This window comes from Trichosurus vulpecula, unplaced genomic scaffold (genome assembly GCF_011100635.1).
Source record: "Trichosurus vulpecula isolate mTriVul1 unplaced genomic scaffold, mTriVul1.pri scaffold_138_arrow_ctg1, whole genome shotgun sequence".
Classification (NCBI taxonomy): Eukaryota; Metazoa; Chordata; class Mammalia; order Diprotodontia; family Phalangeridae; genus Trichosurus; species Trichosurus vulpecula.
In genome coordinates, this window is record NW_023494422.1 from 3,303 (window position 1) to 16,653 (window position 13,351).

Genomic DNA, 13,351 nt, shown 5'->3' on the forward strand with positions numbered 1-13,351 from the left:
TAAGTTATACTTGGAACCAGCCGAGGATTTTGGCCACAGCCTCGTGCCCTCTTGAGAAGCCTGCACTAGGCGGGTTCTAGATAGGGCACACAACGTGGTACCAATTACATCAAGCCCTGGTCTGATATGAGGCCTCCAAAATAGAATCTATGATCCCTGTAAGGGGTGGAGGTAATTAGTTAACTCCTGCTTACAAGGCCCTTTGAGGGCCCCGAGCCTCTGTCAGGCTTCTGAAAGCACAGGCATGCCCACTGATGCCCTGGTAAGAGGACAAGACACTCACTCCTGTTTAGGTCTCGGAGATGCCCTAGGATGATTGGCTGGCTGGGAGCCTCTGAGGGGATACTTTCAGTTTCCGGGGCTGCCCCAGAGATGTACCCAAGATTGGCCAAGCCTCTTGCTGAACCTGTTAACATACAGAAACTACACACGTCCATCTGCATGGCTGAAGAACAGCAGTGTTCTTGAAAACTTGCCTCCAGTTAGAGAAGGGAATTTCCTAGACAGCATGATCCGAGAATCCACCATTTTGGGAGAGAAGGCCGTGAAGGCACACACTCATGTGTGTTCTGTGTTTGTGGGTAATAGACAATAATAAGTGATAAGCATAGTGCTTACTAAGTGCCAGCTGCTGTGTGCTAAGCGCTTCATAATCGGGATCTCATGGGATCCTCACATTATCATCGCTGGGAGATAGGTGCTACTATCTTCATCACACACACACACACACACACACACACACACACACCCACCCACCCACCCACCATGTCAGGCAGGTGCCCACTCTGAACCAGGAACGTCCATGCCCAGACGTGCACACACACTTGTTACAACCACATGCTTTCATGCACGAGGCACACTTACACACGTAGACAAAAGGCTTCCAGGTCTCATAGCACTTTATTAGAGAGATGTCACTGGGGGAGGGGAGAAGGCCAGTCCATACCACAGCCCACCAACATGCTGATTCCTCATCCTGTTGCAGAGCCGGGGAGAGGCCCTCAGCCCAGCAGGGAGATGGAGCCGATGTGGCCAAGGTGCAGGGCCACCGAGGGGGCTGGGCTGGGCTGCAGCGAGGACCCTTCGCCCTGAGCTTCCTTGCCTTCCTTTGGGGTAGCGGGGTCTGGGGGTGTGAGGGGTAGGGAGTGGGTCTTCTCTTTCCATGGGCCTATAACAATATCTGCCTCTCAGAGGCTGCCAGTGAAAGAATAAGTAGAGACAGAGGTCCAGTGACTTGCCTAAGGTCACCAAGAGCTGGCAAGGAGAGGGCTGGGATTAAAAACCAGCCCTCCTGGCTCCAAGCTCTAGGCTCTTCCCTTCACCTCTTGCCATCACCTCCCTGAGGGCCCCAGGCTTCCCCCCCACTGCCGCTCTTCCTCACCTCCTGGCCAGTGGCTGCCTCTCCTTCCAGCTTGGCTCAGATCCTACCAGGATCTTGTTCCCTCAGAACAGAACATGGGTTCTTCTGGTCCACACTGCTCAGCCTGGCATTCAAGGCTTCCAGGATCTCCACTTTACTCCCCGCCCCCAACACAACTTCTCTTCCCTAACCTGGGACATCTTGTATCCCCAAGCCCCTACTCCTCTCTAAGACCTCCTCCCTTTTCCAGGGCTCCTCTGGGCTCCTCTTCCAACCCAGATTCTCTGCCCTCCAAGAAGCCCTCCCTGGCTGTCCCAAACCACAACCATACCTGAGGGGCTGCCAGGGTGGAGCAAGGACCCCTGGGCAGGGGTGAGGGGACCAGCAGGAGGCAGCAGATTCTGAGGGGAATTCGAGGAGTCCCTGAGGCCCACCAAAGCCTCGGCGGCTTCCCGCTGCAGCCGGTGCTCTTCTGAGGCTGATGCCCAGGCCAGGGTAGAGGCCCCTGGGGCCTAAGGAAGAAAGGGAGGAGGCAGAATTTGGCCTGAAACTCACGCAGTGCCCCACTCCCTCCCTTAGCCCCTCTGCTCCCCTCCTTCCCAGTCTCTAGTTGCCCTTCTTGGCTCCAGTCCTTTCCTTTGGCTCTTTGCTCCCCCAGTTCACACCTCCCTGGGCTAATGCAAAATCCTGTTCGGGGCAGAAAACAAGGCTTTCTAGCCCAGATTTCCACCTCGGACCTGGGACCCAGGTCTGGGTTCAGATAGGATTTTTATATTTGGGTCCCCCCACCCTAAACCCTTGAGAAGCCCCAGGTTTCCAGAATTCCAGTCTCTTCTTTCCCCAAGACCCAGGCAGCAGTCCTGGCCCTCCCTGCAGGACCCAGGCACTGGGGCCACCCACCCCCTTCCCTCCTAGGACCTGGGGCTGCAGCAGCAGGGGTTCTGGGAGGCCACAGGGCTCAAGAATCAACGCTGAGCATCTGGAACAGGGAAGGAGCAAAGGGAAGGAAGCTCAGCGTCTCTGCTGGCTCCTGGCCCTCACCCCCCACCCCCCACATCCAGTCCCCTGCTGGTCAATTGTCCCTTCACAACCTCTCCCACACTGGGCTGATTCTCTCACTCAGGCTGCCACCACATGGGTTCAGACTCTCCTTATCTCTTCTCTGGACTATCCTCACAGCCTCCTACTGGGTCCCTCAGCCTCGAGGCATCTTCTTTCCAATCCATGCTTTACCCAAGTCCTAAAACACCCTTCCTTGTTAACGAGCCTGACCACGCTGCTCCCCAGTGTCTCCAGGAGGAAATGGACCTCCTCTTTCATCATGTAAGGCCCTCCATGTGTCCCTCAGCAATTCCAAAGCAAGGACTGTCTCTGTCCTTTCCCTCTACTCTCAGTGGGTGGAACATAAATGCTTGCTGGCTGACTCCACAATCTGTCTCCAGCCTAGGCAGATGGGGGGTGCAGTGGACAGAGTGCTGGATTCTGAAGTCAGGAAGATCTGAGTTCAAATCTAGCCTCAGATACTTACTGGCTGTGTGATCCTGGGCTGGTCACCTCTCTCAGCCTCATCTATCAAAGGGGGATGATAATAGCGCCTCCTCCCTGGTTGTTATGGCAGCATTTTGTAAACATGAAGGCTCTCGATGCTTGTTATTGTCAGAATTGTTATCGTACGGGCTAACTCCACTTTACCCATGAGGGGACTGAAGCCCACATGGATGCAGGCCTGAGCGAGGGCACACAGCTAGGAAGGTGCCATCAGGATTCAAACCCACGACCCATGCCCACCGACGATCTAGCATGTCCCTCCTTGAGGCTGCCGTGGCAGGAGAACGCTGGCCGCCCCAACCCCGGCGGAGGAGACAAGGCCTTGGCACCTCGGGCCTCTGGGGGGAGGAGAAGACCTGACCCACGACGCGCCCCCCCCCCCCCGCCCCAGGCAAGCCTGCGGGGAATCAGGAGGGCCACCCTCACAGGAGACCTGGGCTCTGAAAGGCAAAGATGAGGAGGATGCTGCCTGCTGACCAGGGAGTGTGGTCCAGTGAGGAAGATGAGGGGAGGAGGGAGGGATGTGGAACAAAGGTGGTACCACAACGAGAATATAGGCTCTACTATGTGCCAGGCACTGGACAGAACACTTCACGGCGATTATCTCATTTGGTCCTCAGAGCAACCCTGGGAGGCAGGTCTTGGTAAACTGAGGCAGGCAGTCATGAAGTGACTTGCTTAGGGTCATACAGCTGGAAAGTATCTGACAGGGTTTGAACTCCAGTCTTCTGCCCCCAGGCCTGGTGCTCTGTGCACTGTGGCACCACCAGCTGCCTAGATGAGCTGGCTCCTTCTAGGTCTAGATCCTATGGTCCACACTCACACACACATGTGCATGCACACATGCACACAAGTATGTGCACACACACAACACGGCACCCCCTCCCCCGCCCTCATACAGTCCCTCCTCTTTCCCACCCCACAGCTCAGGGCCTCAGGACTCACGGCTGGGCCAGGCTGGGAAGCCTGGAGGCTTCCCCAGTCATGGGGGCCATCAGTAGCTGGCACTGTCCTGGGAAGACTGGGAGGGCTCCGTGGTTGGTCAAGTGGAGGGAGGAGCCCAAGTCAAAGCCTAGCCCAGGTGGGCAAGGAGAGAAGGGTATGGGGTCAGCGCTTGGGTCTCCTCTCAGGCAGAGCCTGCTCCTTGTGCATCTAACAGGAATGGTCAGAGTTCCTGCTCTCTCATGAGGGAATGGACATGGGGATGGTGGGATCGGGGCCAGGGACACCCCCAGGTCTGGGTACTGAACCTCCTACTCACTGGGGAATGGGCACAGGAGGACATGGGCCTCAATTCCCAACCCACCCCAGTTCCCACTTTCTCAGCGGGGAATGGGTGCAGGGCGATGCCAGGCTCCCGGTACAGCAGATGACACCAAAGTGGGGGGAACACTGACAGGATGGGGGAAAGCCAGGGCCCAGGGTGCCAGGGCCCAGTGTGCCAAGACAGTGGCACGGCATCCAATGGCCCACTTAGCAGCAAGGTCCGGGGGGTGCTATCCTGGAAAGGCAATGAGCAAAGGGGAGGTACAAGGTGGCTAGGAGCCAGAGAGGCGAGGGTGGATGGTACCCAAGCTGGAAATATGGAGGAAGGTAGAGAGGAGCCAGCCTGAGGTACAGAGGATAGACTAGGCAGGAGCCAGGCTGAGACCCCAGAGGGAGGTGGATGGGAAGTATCTGGGTGGGGGCCCATCTTACCTTTTCAAGGGGTGTCAGCAGAGTCTGGGGAGCTCCTTGGAGGGGCCCCTCAGGCTGGGGGCCCATATTCTCCTTCCCAGCTGGGAATGATAGGAAATGTCTGTAGGAAGCCCTGTCTTCAGATACCCACTCTCCCCTACCCCATAATAATCTCTTACAACCAGCCATAGTATTCCTTATCTGTAGGAAGTGCTTCTGGGATGTCAAGGGGCAAACTTTATCACCCCCATTTTGGCATAGGGTGAGTGGGAAATGCTGGAGCGAGTGGACTCTCGGAAGCCACAGTCTGCCAGTGACAGAGCCAAGGCTCTGTCCCTTCACAACCTCTCCCACACTGGGCCGATTTTCTCGGCTCACACGGCCACCACACGGGTTCAGCAACCCAGGGGTTGCTAGGACCCCAGGGTCCAGCCTCCTGTCAGTCTGCTCCAACTTTACCCAGCTCCCCCAGATTCCTTCTCACCCTAGCATACTCCGCTTTTCCTCCTTCAGCCAGAGGGAAAGCATTTACCAAGTGCCTGTGGGTGGGCAGGCCCCCATTTTCCACAGTTGGCAATCTTCGGGGGAGCTACCCCATTTCTCAGCAGGCCCTGGCTCAGGTGTTTTTTCAGTTGGGCCTCCTGCTGCCTCCGAAGGGCCACTTGGGCAGCCATGACACGCCTTCGTTCCCTGAAAGAGAAAGGGTCAAAGGTGAGTAGCCATTTAGGGTTTAGGATTGAAGGCCTGGCATTTTTTAGGACGGTTGGCTCTGGTGGGATCCTGGGGTTTGGAGTCAGATGACATGTTTAGATTCCTGCTCTGCTACTTACCACCTGTGCAACTGTCCCTAGACTTCTTTGGGCCTCAGTTTCCTCTACCGTAAAATGAGAGGGCTGGCAACAGACACTCTCTCAGGCCCCTGCTGGTTTTAAATGCTCCAATCTGTGTTCAGATAGAAGCTAAAGTGACTCAATGGCCAGGGGACAAAAGGCTGATGTCTTCAGGGAAGGCTGTGCCCCCTCCAGGACCCATATACGGGGGTGCTGAGGGCAGGAGCCACACCCAGGGAAGAGGAAGTTCTTAGGAGACTCACAAGATGAGGATGCATTTGTGACATTCACATTCCTGGAAGAGGCACAGGTGCTTGTGGCCCTTAACAGCTGCAGTGACACCATGGTTGCAACAATGGGCACAGGTTGGGGCTCTACTCACAGGCTGGCTGGTGGGGGGCATGGCTCCATCTCCAGTTCTAGTGTCCAAAGGGCCATTCTGGACATGAGGTGCACCCCCTGCCTCCATGGAGCTGGGAGAAAATGAGGGAGTAAGGACAGCAGCCAAATGAGAAGGATCTCAGTGGTGAGGTCACATGGACCGTGTCGCCACCCACTGTCCCATCCCAGCCTTAGACACTCATACTCTCTCTACATACACCTCCTTTCCTGTATCCCCCCTTTCTTCAATCATTTTTCCTCATGTACCTTCTCCCCAGGTATTTACAATTAATCAGAGAGTAGAGTAAAATTATATCACGATGGAATAATTATAGCCATACACAAACAGTTTATATATGGGATATAACTTTAATTCGTTACAATGAAAATAACACAATTTCGAATACATTTTTGGGTTTGAGCTATAATTTCATTGATGTAGGAAACTCCCAGTGTGGAAACCCCCTTTACCGCTGCAGATGGCAACTCAGAGTCTCAGAGTTATCTGAGGCATGGATAGGCTGGGGGTGAGAGGGGAGGTGACTCGTGTTGTCACATCCCCAGTAACTGTCAGAGGCAGGCCTGAATGTTCCTGACTCCCAATCTGGCCTTCTGTCCGTGACACTGTAGCTGATATGCTTGTAATAGCTGTTGTCAGTGCATTTTGGTTGTTGCTTTGGATGGGACGTATCATTTTTCAAGTATAGAGAGCTCTTGATGGGGGACACTTCCACCCCCAATACTGGTCAGCACTTGTCTAACAACTAATTATTTTAGTCACTTATTAGCCCTGTGATTTAACCGCTGTCTGCCTCAGTCTCCTTATCTGTACATGGGAATAATACTCGCTTCTACCTCCTGGGGTTGGTGTGAAGATGAGACAGTATTTGTACAGTATTATATAAATATTATTACTGTTCTCACTCCTAGTGAGGTGCCTGCAGCACTGAGGAGACATCCTGGAGTCACACTGCCGGCGTGTGTGTGTGTGGGGGGGGGAGGGTGGCAGGTGCTGGGTCTTCCTGGCTCTAAGGCTGACTTCTCTATCCACTCGATCATACTGCCTCTTGATTGGTGTTATCTGGGATATGATTTAGTTTTCTAATTATTATAAGCCTCTCTATACCAGCAAGCTGAACTGGGTGCCTCATTAAGGCCCAGTGTTAGCAGAGAGCTGGGGCTAAATGTGCTCACATGTGGCTGCTATCCCATGAGCCCCTGGGTTTTGGAAGGCAGCTGTGTTTCGCAATGTGATCAAAAAGGCACCAAATGTGTATTCACAAGACCCAGTGACCTTGATTTAACATCTCTGGGCCTGGAGTTTCTTCATCTGTAAAACAAGGAGGCTGGATTGGACAATTGTAAAGACTTCTCATGACTACTGCTCTGGTGTGAGCCTGTGGACCAGCCTGTCTAAGTGCAGAGAGGCTCACCATCCCAGGGAAGGAATTATCTAGCCCTGAGAGCCCGTGAAGAAAAGACCAGGACAAAATGGCTCTCAGGCCTCGGCGGCTCCTTCCTTTGGGGGCAGCAAGGACAACCGTGAAATGGTGCTGAAGGGAGATGAAGGACCACACAATTTTCAGATGGACCTGAAACATTCATTTTACAGCTACTCTAAATGTGACATCTTTGTCCAGTGCTATGAGATACTACAGAGAAACTGAGTCACACAAATGGTGACATCCACAAAAGTAGAAGGCGTGAGGAAGGTGAAGCTAAATGGAAAGCAGCTCACAGTTCTCTTGGAGAGTCAGACACAGCAACTAATTTTATTGTGCACCAAAAGACAATAAGAAACCTGTGTGAACTGCCATGACACCCAGGGCCAGCCCGAGCCAAAAGACCATTCCTAAGCCAGCTCTAGCAAATGTGTTAACACTGGTTGAAGACAATGAAAAAATAGAGAAAAAATGGTAGAAACCCCAACCTTGGCCAAGTCCTCCAATTCAAGTATATGCTGGAGACTCAGCAGGGCGTGAGGAGGGAGGGCAAACCCCACCCTGGAATATGCTGAGATGTGAAAGCAGCCAAATGCTAGCAGACTACTCAGAAAGCTCGAGTCTGTATTTGTATATCATGAACATTTTTTCTAAGGAGACAGTTGGAAGACAGGTCAGAGACCACAAAACATCATAAAAAATTAAAATAATTATATCTGGATAGCAAATGACTGCTTATTTACATGGAATCATTAAAAGTTAGGTGTCTTGGTACAGTCAGACCATCAGCTGAAGCAAAGGCCAAAATCAACACCAAATTAAAAGAAAGGCTAAGGATGAGAAGACACTGTTTGCAATTACAACAGCTCCAACCTAACTTATTTGAATGAGCTACTGAAAAATAGGAAATGGATAAAGGCAAAGTTAGTGACTTTGATTGTCACCATTTTTTATAAAAGTTTAACGAAATAAAACAGTGACCACAACATGGAGTCCAAAAGAGCCTAGAAAACACCTCGGCAATTAAACAATTTGTTCTCTTTGCCACAAACTTTAGTGAAAAAGATCATCTGCAAAACATGGAGAAGAATGGGGAAAACACCCATCATGGAGGTGGGTGGAGAAAAATTATGCAGTCTCACCTCCACAAACCAGTGAGAGGCAGTGAAGGGGAAAATGAATCTTCAGAAAGCCAAGCCAGATTGTCCCAAGAGCATTTAGAGATAAAAATGGGAGGATAAGAAATGGAAGCAAAATGGAAAAAATGTCAGCATTCCTTTAGGGGTCTATTCCCATCTCTGATAGCAGGGGCCTCGCCACATTTGGCTTTGTTACCAGAGGAGCTCTACGAGGAAGCAGAAATGGTATCTAGAAGAAGTCAGAAAAAGTGGCTGGACAGGACTAAGTACACAGAGAAGAAATCTGTGCTGAAGGTAACACAATTTTGTAAGCACTGAGGGGATTGATTTTTGAGATCTCAAAGAAGGGAAGACACCAAACAATTGGAAAAAAAATCTCAAATGGTATTATTACCAAAAAAGTCGAATGAGAAGGCATCAGCAACTACTGACCCATATGCCTACTTTCTCATCTCTATAAAATCTTTATGAGAATGAACTTCATGTATTGAGGGCATTCTTGATGAAAATCTGACAAGGAAAAAGGCAGGCTTTCACAGCCAATTTTCTATAGCAAACCACATCTTCACAGCTACACAATTGACTGAAAGACAGATAATACAAGGTCTCTCTGTGTTTACTGTTTGTTGATTATAAAAAGGCATTTGACTTGGTTGCGCAAAACTGCCTTAAAGGCTCTTTTCCAACAATTATAAGACTCCCATGCATATGTTAAAGTCTAATACCGTCCTTTAATAGACAGCCACAGGAATAACTTTGTTCAACACATCATTAGTGATCAATATCAACTAATCCATACAAGAGTGTGACCTCTGCTCTCTAAAGAGACTGCCCAGCTTGGAGTCTAAATAGAAGAGGAATCTCCTGGAGAGGATGAGCTCCTGCAGCTGCTCCTGTCACTTGGCAATGACCTTGTTTTGATTGCATTAGGGCCCCACCCCCCAATGCATTAATCAGATCCAGGCATACTCAAAAGAGATTGCCCTAGAAATCCACAAAGGAAAAAAAAATCAAATAAACAAGTGGATAAAGAATTTCTACTGCATAGAGCACGGCATGCAATCGTCTGGGCAGTCCACTGGGTCAGTCTCTCAGTCTATTTATCTTGGACAGGCACCGAAGAAGGATAGCAAAGTGGGCTGGGCACAGAACAGGAGGAAGAGCACGAGCACTGAAGAAAACTGGACAGTGCTCAATGATCTGAAACTGTTCGCTGACACAAAACGCCATCTTTTTTTTAAACACTAGGATTCTCTTGGTTGTGCTATGTGGGCTGTGAATAGTGAAAGGCCACAACCCTCAAAGAGTAAGAATGCTAAGTGGCCTAAAGAGTGGACGTGGTGGGAGAATGGTGGGCTGGTCAAGCAGCAGGAGAAAGACACCAGCTGGAAGACTGGAATATTGCCCTGGAATCTTGAGAATTAGGAGACCTAGAGAAAGGCCTACAGGGCCCTCGGGTATCCTTGATGGAGAATTATGGGGCAACACTGGAAACAAGAACTAGCACATATATAGGTTTTTAAGGTTTGCAAAGTGCTTTACAAATGTTATCTCATTTTACAGGGGCAAAAAATATTACAGGCTAAGGAACTGATGGATTTTGATGTGCCCTCTTGGAGGGAGGACTCATATCTATGTGATCCATTGAAATACCTAAGTAAGAATATAATAATACTATCAAACATGAAATAACAGAATAATGATATTTGCACTATTTTATCTCCAAGGAGTTTTGTGAATAAAGTGCTTTGTAAGCCTAGGTATTAGAGAAATGTGATATAGATAATCTCATAATGTAATAGAGAAATGCAAATTTTGTCATAATTCCTATTCTTCTAGTGTTTAGAAACTTACTAAGCATTTTCCTTACAATAAGGCCATGGAAGGAGTAGCGCAAATATTCTTAGCTTCATTTTCTAGAGGAGGAAATGGATGTTCAGGGAAGTAACACCCTTTGCCAGGGATTTTGTGGCTCCAAGCCGACCACTCTGTTCTCTGCAACATCCAGGCCTCCGCCTCCCTTTCTAACGCACTTCCTAAGCCCCATCTCTGCAGTCTTTTGCCTTTCTTTGCATCCCAAACCCACAGCACAGGGCCTGGCACACAGTAGGCGCTTAATAAATGCCTGTTTTCTTTCTCTAAGCATCTCTTATTCTGTTCACTCCCTTCCAAGGACCCACTTGACCTGTTTCTCTCAAGCCTCCTCCACTCTCCAAGCACAGCTCCTTCCTCCCTCCGTGGTCTCTCGTCCTCCGAAGTCTCCTCCACCCCTCTCAGGAAAAGCCCACTCCCAAGCTCCCACTTTGCAGGATCCTGCTCTTGGGTCAGCCCTATTCCCTCCTTCCCCCATAATCCTCTTTCAGTTCAGTCCCATTCCTTACTTTCCTAAGACTTCACTGTACACACGCTGTCAGCCAGAGAGGGAAGAGGAACGAACCGGGGTGAGGAGGAGTCCACAAGAAGGGGAAGAATCCATGGAGGAAGAGACATGAAGGCAGGGAAGGGTGGATAGAGCAGAGGAGGGGGATCCCAAAGGAGGGAAGGGAGTCACCTAGTCGGGAGAGATGCTCACAATGGAGAGGGAGAAGTACAGGGAAGAGGAATGCCAGAATCTCAGGCTGGCAAGGACCCAAGAAGTCATCTTGCTCGTCTCAAGACAGAAGAGTCTCTTCTACAGTAGTTCCAACGATGGTCCCCCGGCCCCTGCTTAAAGACCACGAGCCTCACCCGGCAGGTGAGCCTCCTCGAACTGTTTCGATTCCCTCCTCTGGGCACGACTCAGTTTGTCAATGCCCTTCCTGAAACGTGGTACCTTAAGTGGGCGTGACAGAGACCAGCACCTTCCCAGCTCCGGATACGGGCGCGTGTCCCAGTCACCTAGGAGGATGGCTGGCATGGAGCGGGTGAGTCTCCAGAACCGAGCCCGGGCCCTTTCCGCCTCCGTCCGTCCGGGGACTCTGCCCCAAGCCGAGGTTTGCCCTCCCTGTAATACGCTCTATGTCTCCTCTCCCGTTCCATCCTCACAGCCTGGGCCAACTGCTGAGCCGCGGAGGTCTCTCTGGGCATGGACTCTGCCACCCCTCGGAGCTCTGTGCCCTCTACGACCGATAAGCCCCCACTCTTTCTGCCACTTCATTAATAAGAATGGTGACCGTCCGAGGCTGAGGCCTGATCACCGGGCCTCTCGCAGCGCCTTCCCTCTGGCCCACGCGACTTCATTGATCGCCACTTCGTGCCAGGTTCGCTGCGCCCGTCATGCCTGACCGCTCCTCCTCTGACTCATCTCCCTCACAGGGACGCCGTGGGGCAGGCGGCCGCAGAAGTCCGGATCCGCCCCCCAGCCCTGGGCAGGAGCGTGCTCCGGAGGTGGCGTTCGAGGTGCCCCGTTTAAAAAGGAAATTGGGGTCTCTCCTTGGCCAGCCCGACAGCTTCCTGTAATCACCACTTTCCATTCTGAGGACCCAAATCACCCTTAAGAAGTCCTAGAGCTGTGTGTCCGGCCGGCCGGCCCCTTCCCCCTTTCCTGGACGCCAGGACCACGCCCTCGGCTCACTCCTCCTCACGGCCCACCAGCAGCCCCACGGCCAGGTATCCCCTCGGACGAAGGCTGTCCAGGCCCAGGGCGTGGCCAGGGGGCCCTTCAGGCCCCTGGTGACCATGTGCAATGTCTGCTCCTAATCCCCAAGCCATTCTTGACCGAGAAGCAGAAACGAGAGCTGCCCTCGGCCTTCCCCATCACCCGCCATCATTGCCCGCCGTCGCCCTCGCCTCATTTCTCAGGCTCTGTCTCTCGGTGGACCTTACCCACCCCCCAAACCCAAGGACGCTGTCCCCGGCGCTCCCACGCTCCTCCCTCCACCAGGGTGATAGCCACCGCCAGGGCAGGCCCGAGCCTCTGGTCTGGGGACATCTGCCGGCTCTGACTCAGGCCCCCAGAGAGCCGGTGGGGGGTCACAGCTACCCCCCCTTACTGGACTTGACATGACCACCATCACCAGGGCAGCTTTGGCCTGAGGAGCCCCTGCCAGGTCTCCAGACCCACCGGGAAAAAGCAGAATCCACCTGTGACCAGGAAAGGCCCAGAGACCCCAGGGACCCCTCAGGTTGTGCAGGGGCTGGGGGGGAGGGGGGGTCCCCATAGGGAAGGGGATGGGGGAGGAAAGAGGAGGGGGGAGGGGAAGAAGAAGGGTGGAGGGATGAGAAGGGGGGGAGGGGAGAGGGAGGGGTACCCACGGGGACCTCTTACGGGATATTAGGGTCACAAGATCATTGTGGGAGTTCTATTACTGGGTCACCACGTGGCGCCACATTCCCAATGCACTAATTACATTTATGGATAATTTAACAAATCACAATTATAACATGGAATCCCAGGCGGGATTGAATAATAAAATAGCAATAACTAATAATGAGAAGAAATAGTTTTTCCTCCTGAAATCAGGGAGGGGTCGCCCCAAAATAAGTCGAGTCATGTGGTGGGGTTGGGGAGGATCACGGGTAGTGGGGGGATAGAGAAGTGAGGGGGGTAATCCCCCAGAGGGAGGAGGGGTCACCTGGGGGAGGGGGAGGATGCTGGAGGGAGAACTAGGGCAGGCAGGAGTATGGGGGGAGGGGGGAGTCTCACCAAGGGGAGTCACAGGGGAAGGAATTGGGGGGGAGGGACAGGGTCACGGAATCAGGAATCACCGGGAAAGAAGAGGGGGGAGTGGGGGGAGGGTCCCATTGTGTGTGAGGGGCTGGGAATCACAGGGTGGGGGAGAGATGAGGGAGGGGCGGGATGGAATTACGAGGGGGAGAGGCCTCGGGTCGGCGTCCACGCGGGGCGTGGCCGGGCCAGTTACCTCAGCCTCAGAGGGAAAGAGCTTCCGAGGGGCTCCAGGGGCACGCGGAGCCAGAGAGGTGAGCCAGGGGGCGGGGCCTCGGTTCGCCCCCGCCTTTTTCCCCACCTTACGATGCCTCCACCAATCGCCTGGG

General features: G+C 52.6%; 1 protein-coding gene across 1 annotated transcript; it reads right to left on the reverse strand.

Annotated features, from left to right (window-relative positions):
- Positions 1–1,001: 1,001 nt before the first annotated feature.
- DMRTC2 (DMRT like family C2) lies at positions 1,002–11,273 on the reverse strand. The gene is made up of 10 exons (XM_036740654.1): positions 11,105–11,273; positions 10,248–10,293; positions 5,679–5,888; positions 5,118–5,275; positions 4,607–4,686; positions 4,211–4,409; positions 3,854–3,980; positions 2,279–2,339; positions 1,692–1,872; positions 1,002–1,123 (listed from the first exon to the last, which is right to left on the reverse strand). The coding sequence occupies exons 1-10, from the start codon at positions 11,271–11,273 to the stop codon at positions 1,002–1,004; spliced, it is 1,353 nt and encodes a 450-aa protein (XP_036596549.1).
- Between the last annotated feature and the right edge of the window lie 2,078 nt (positions 11,274–13,351).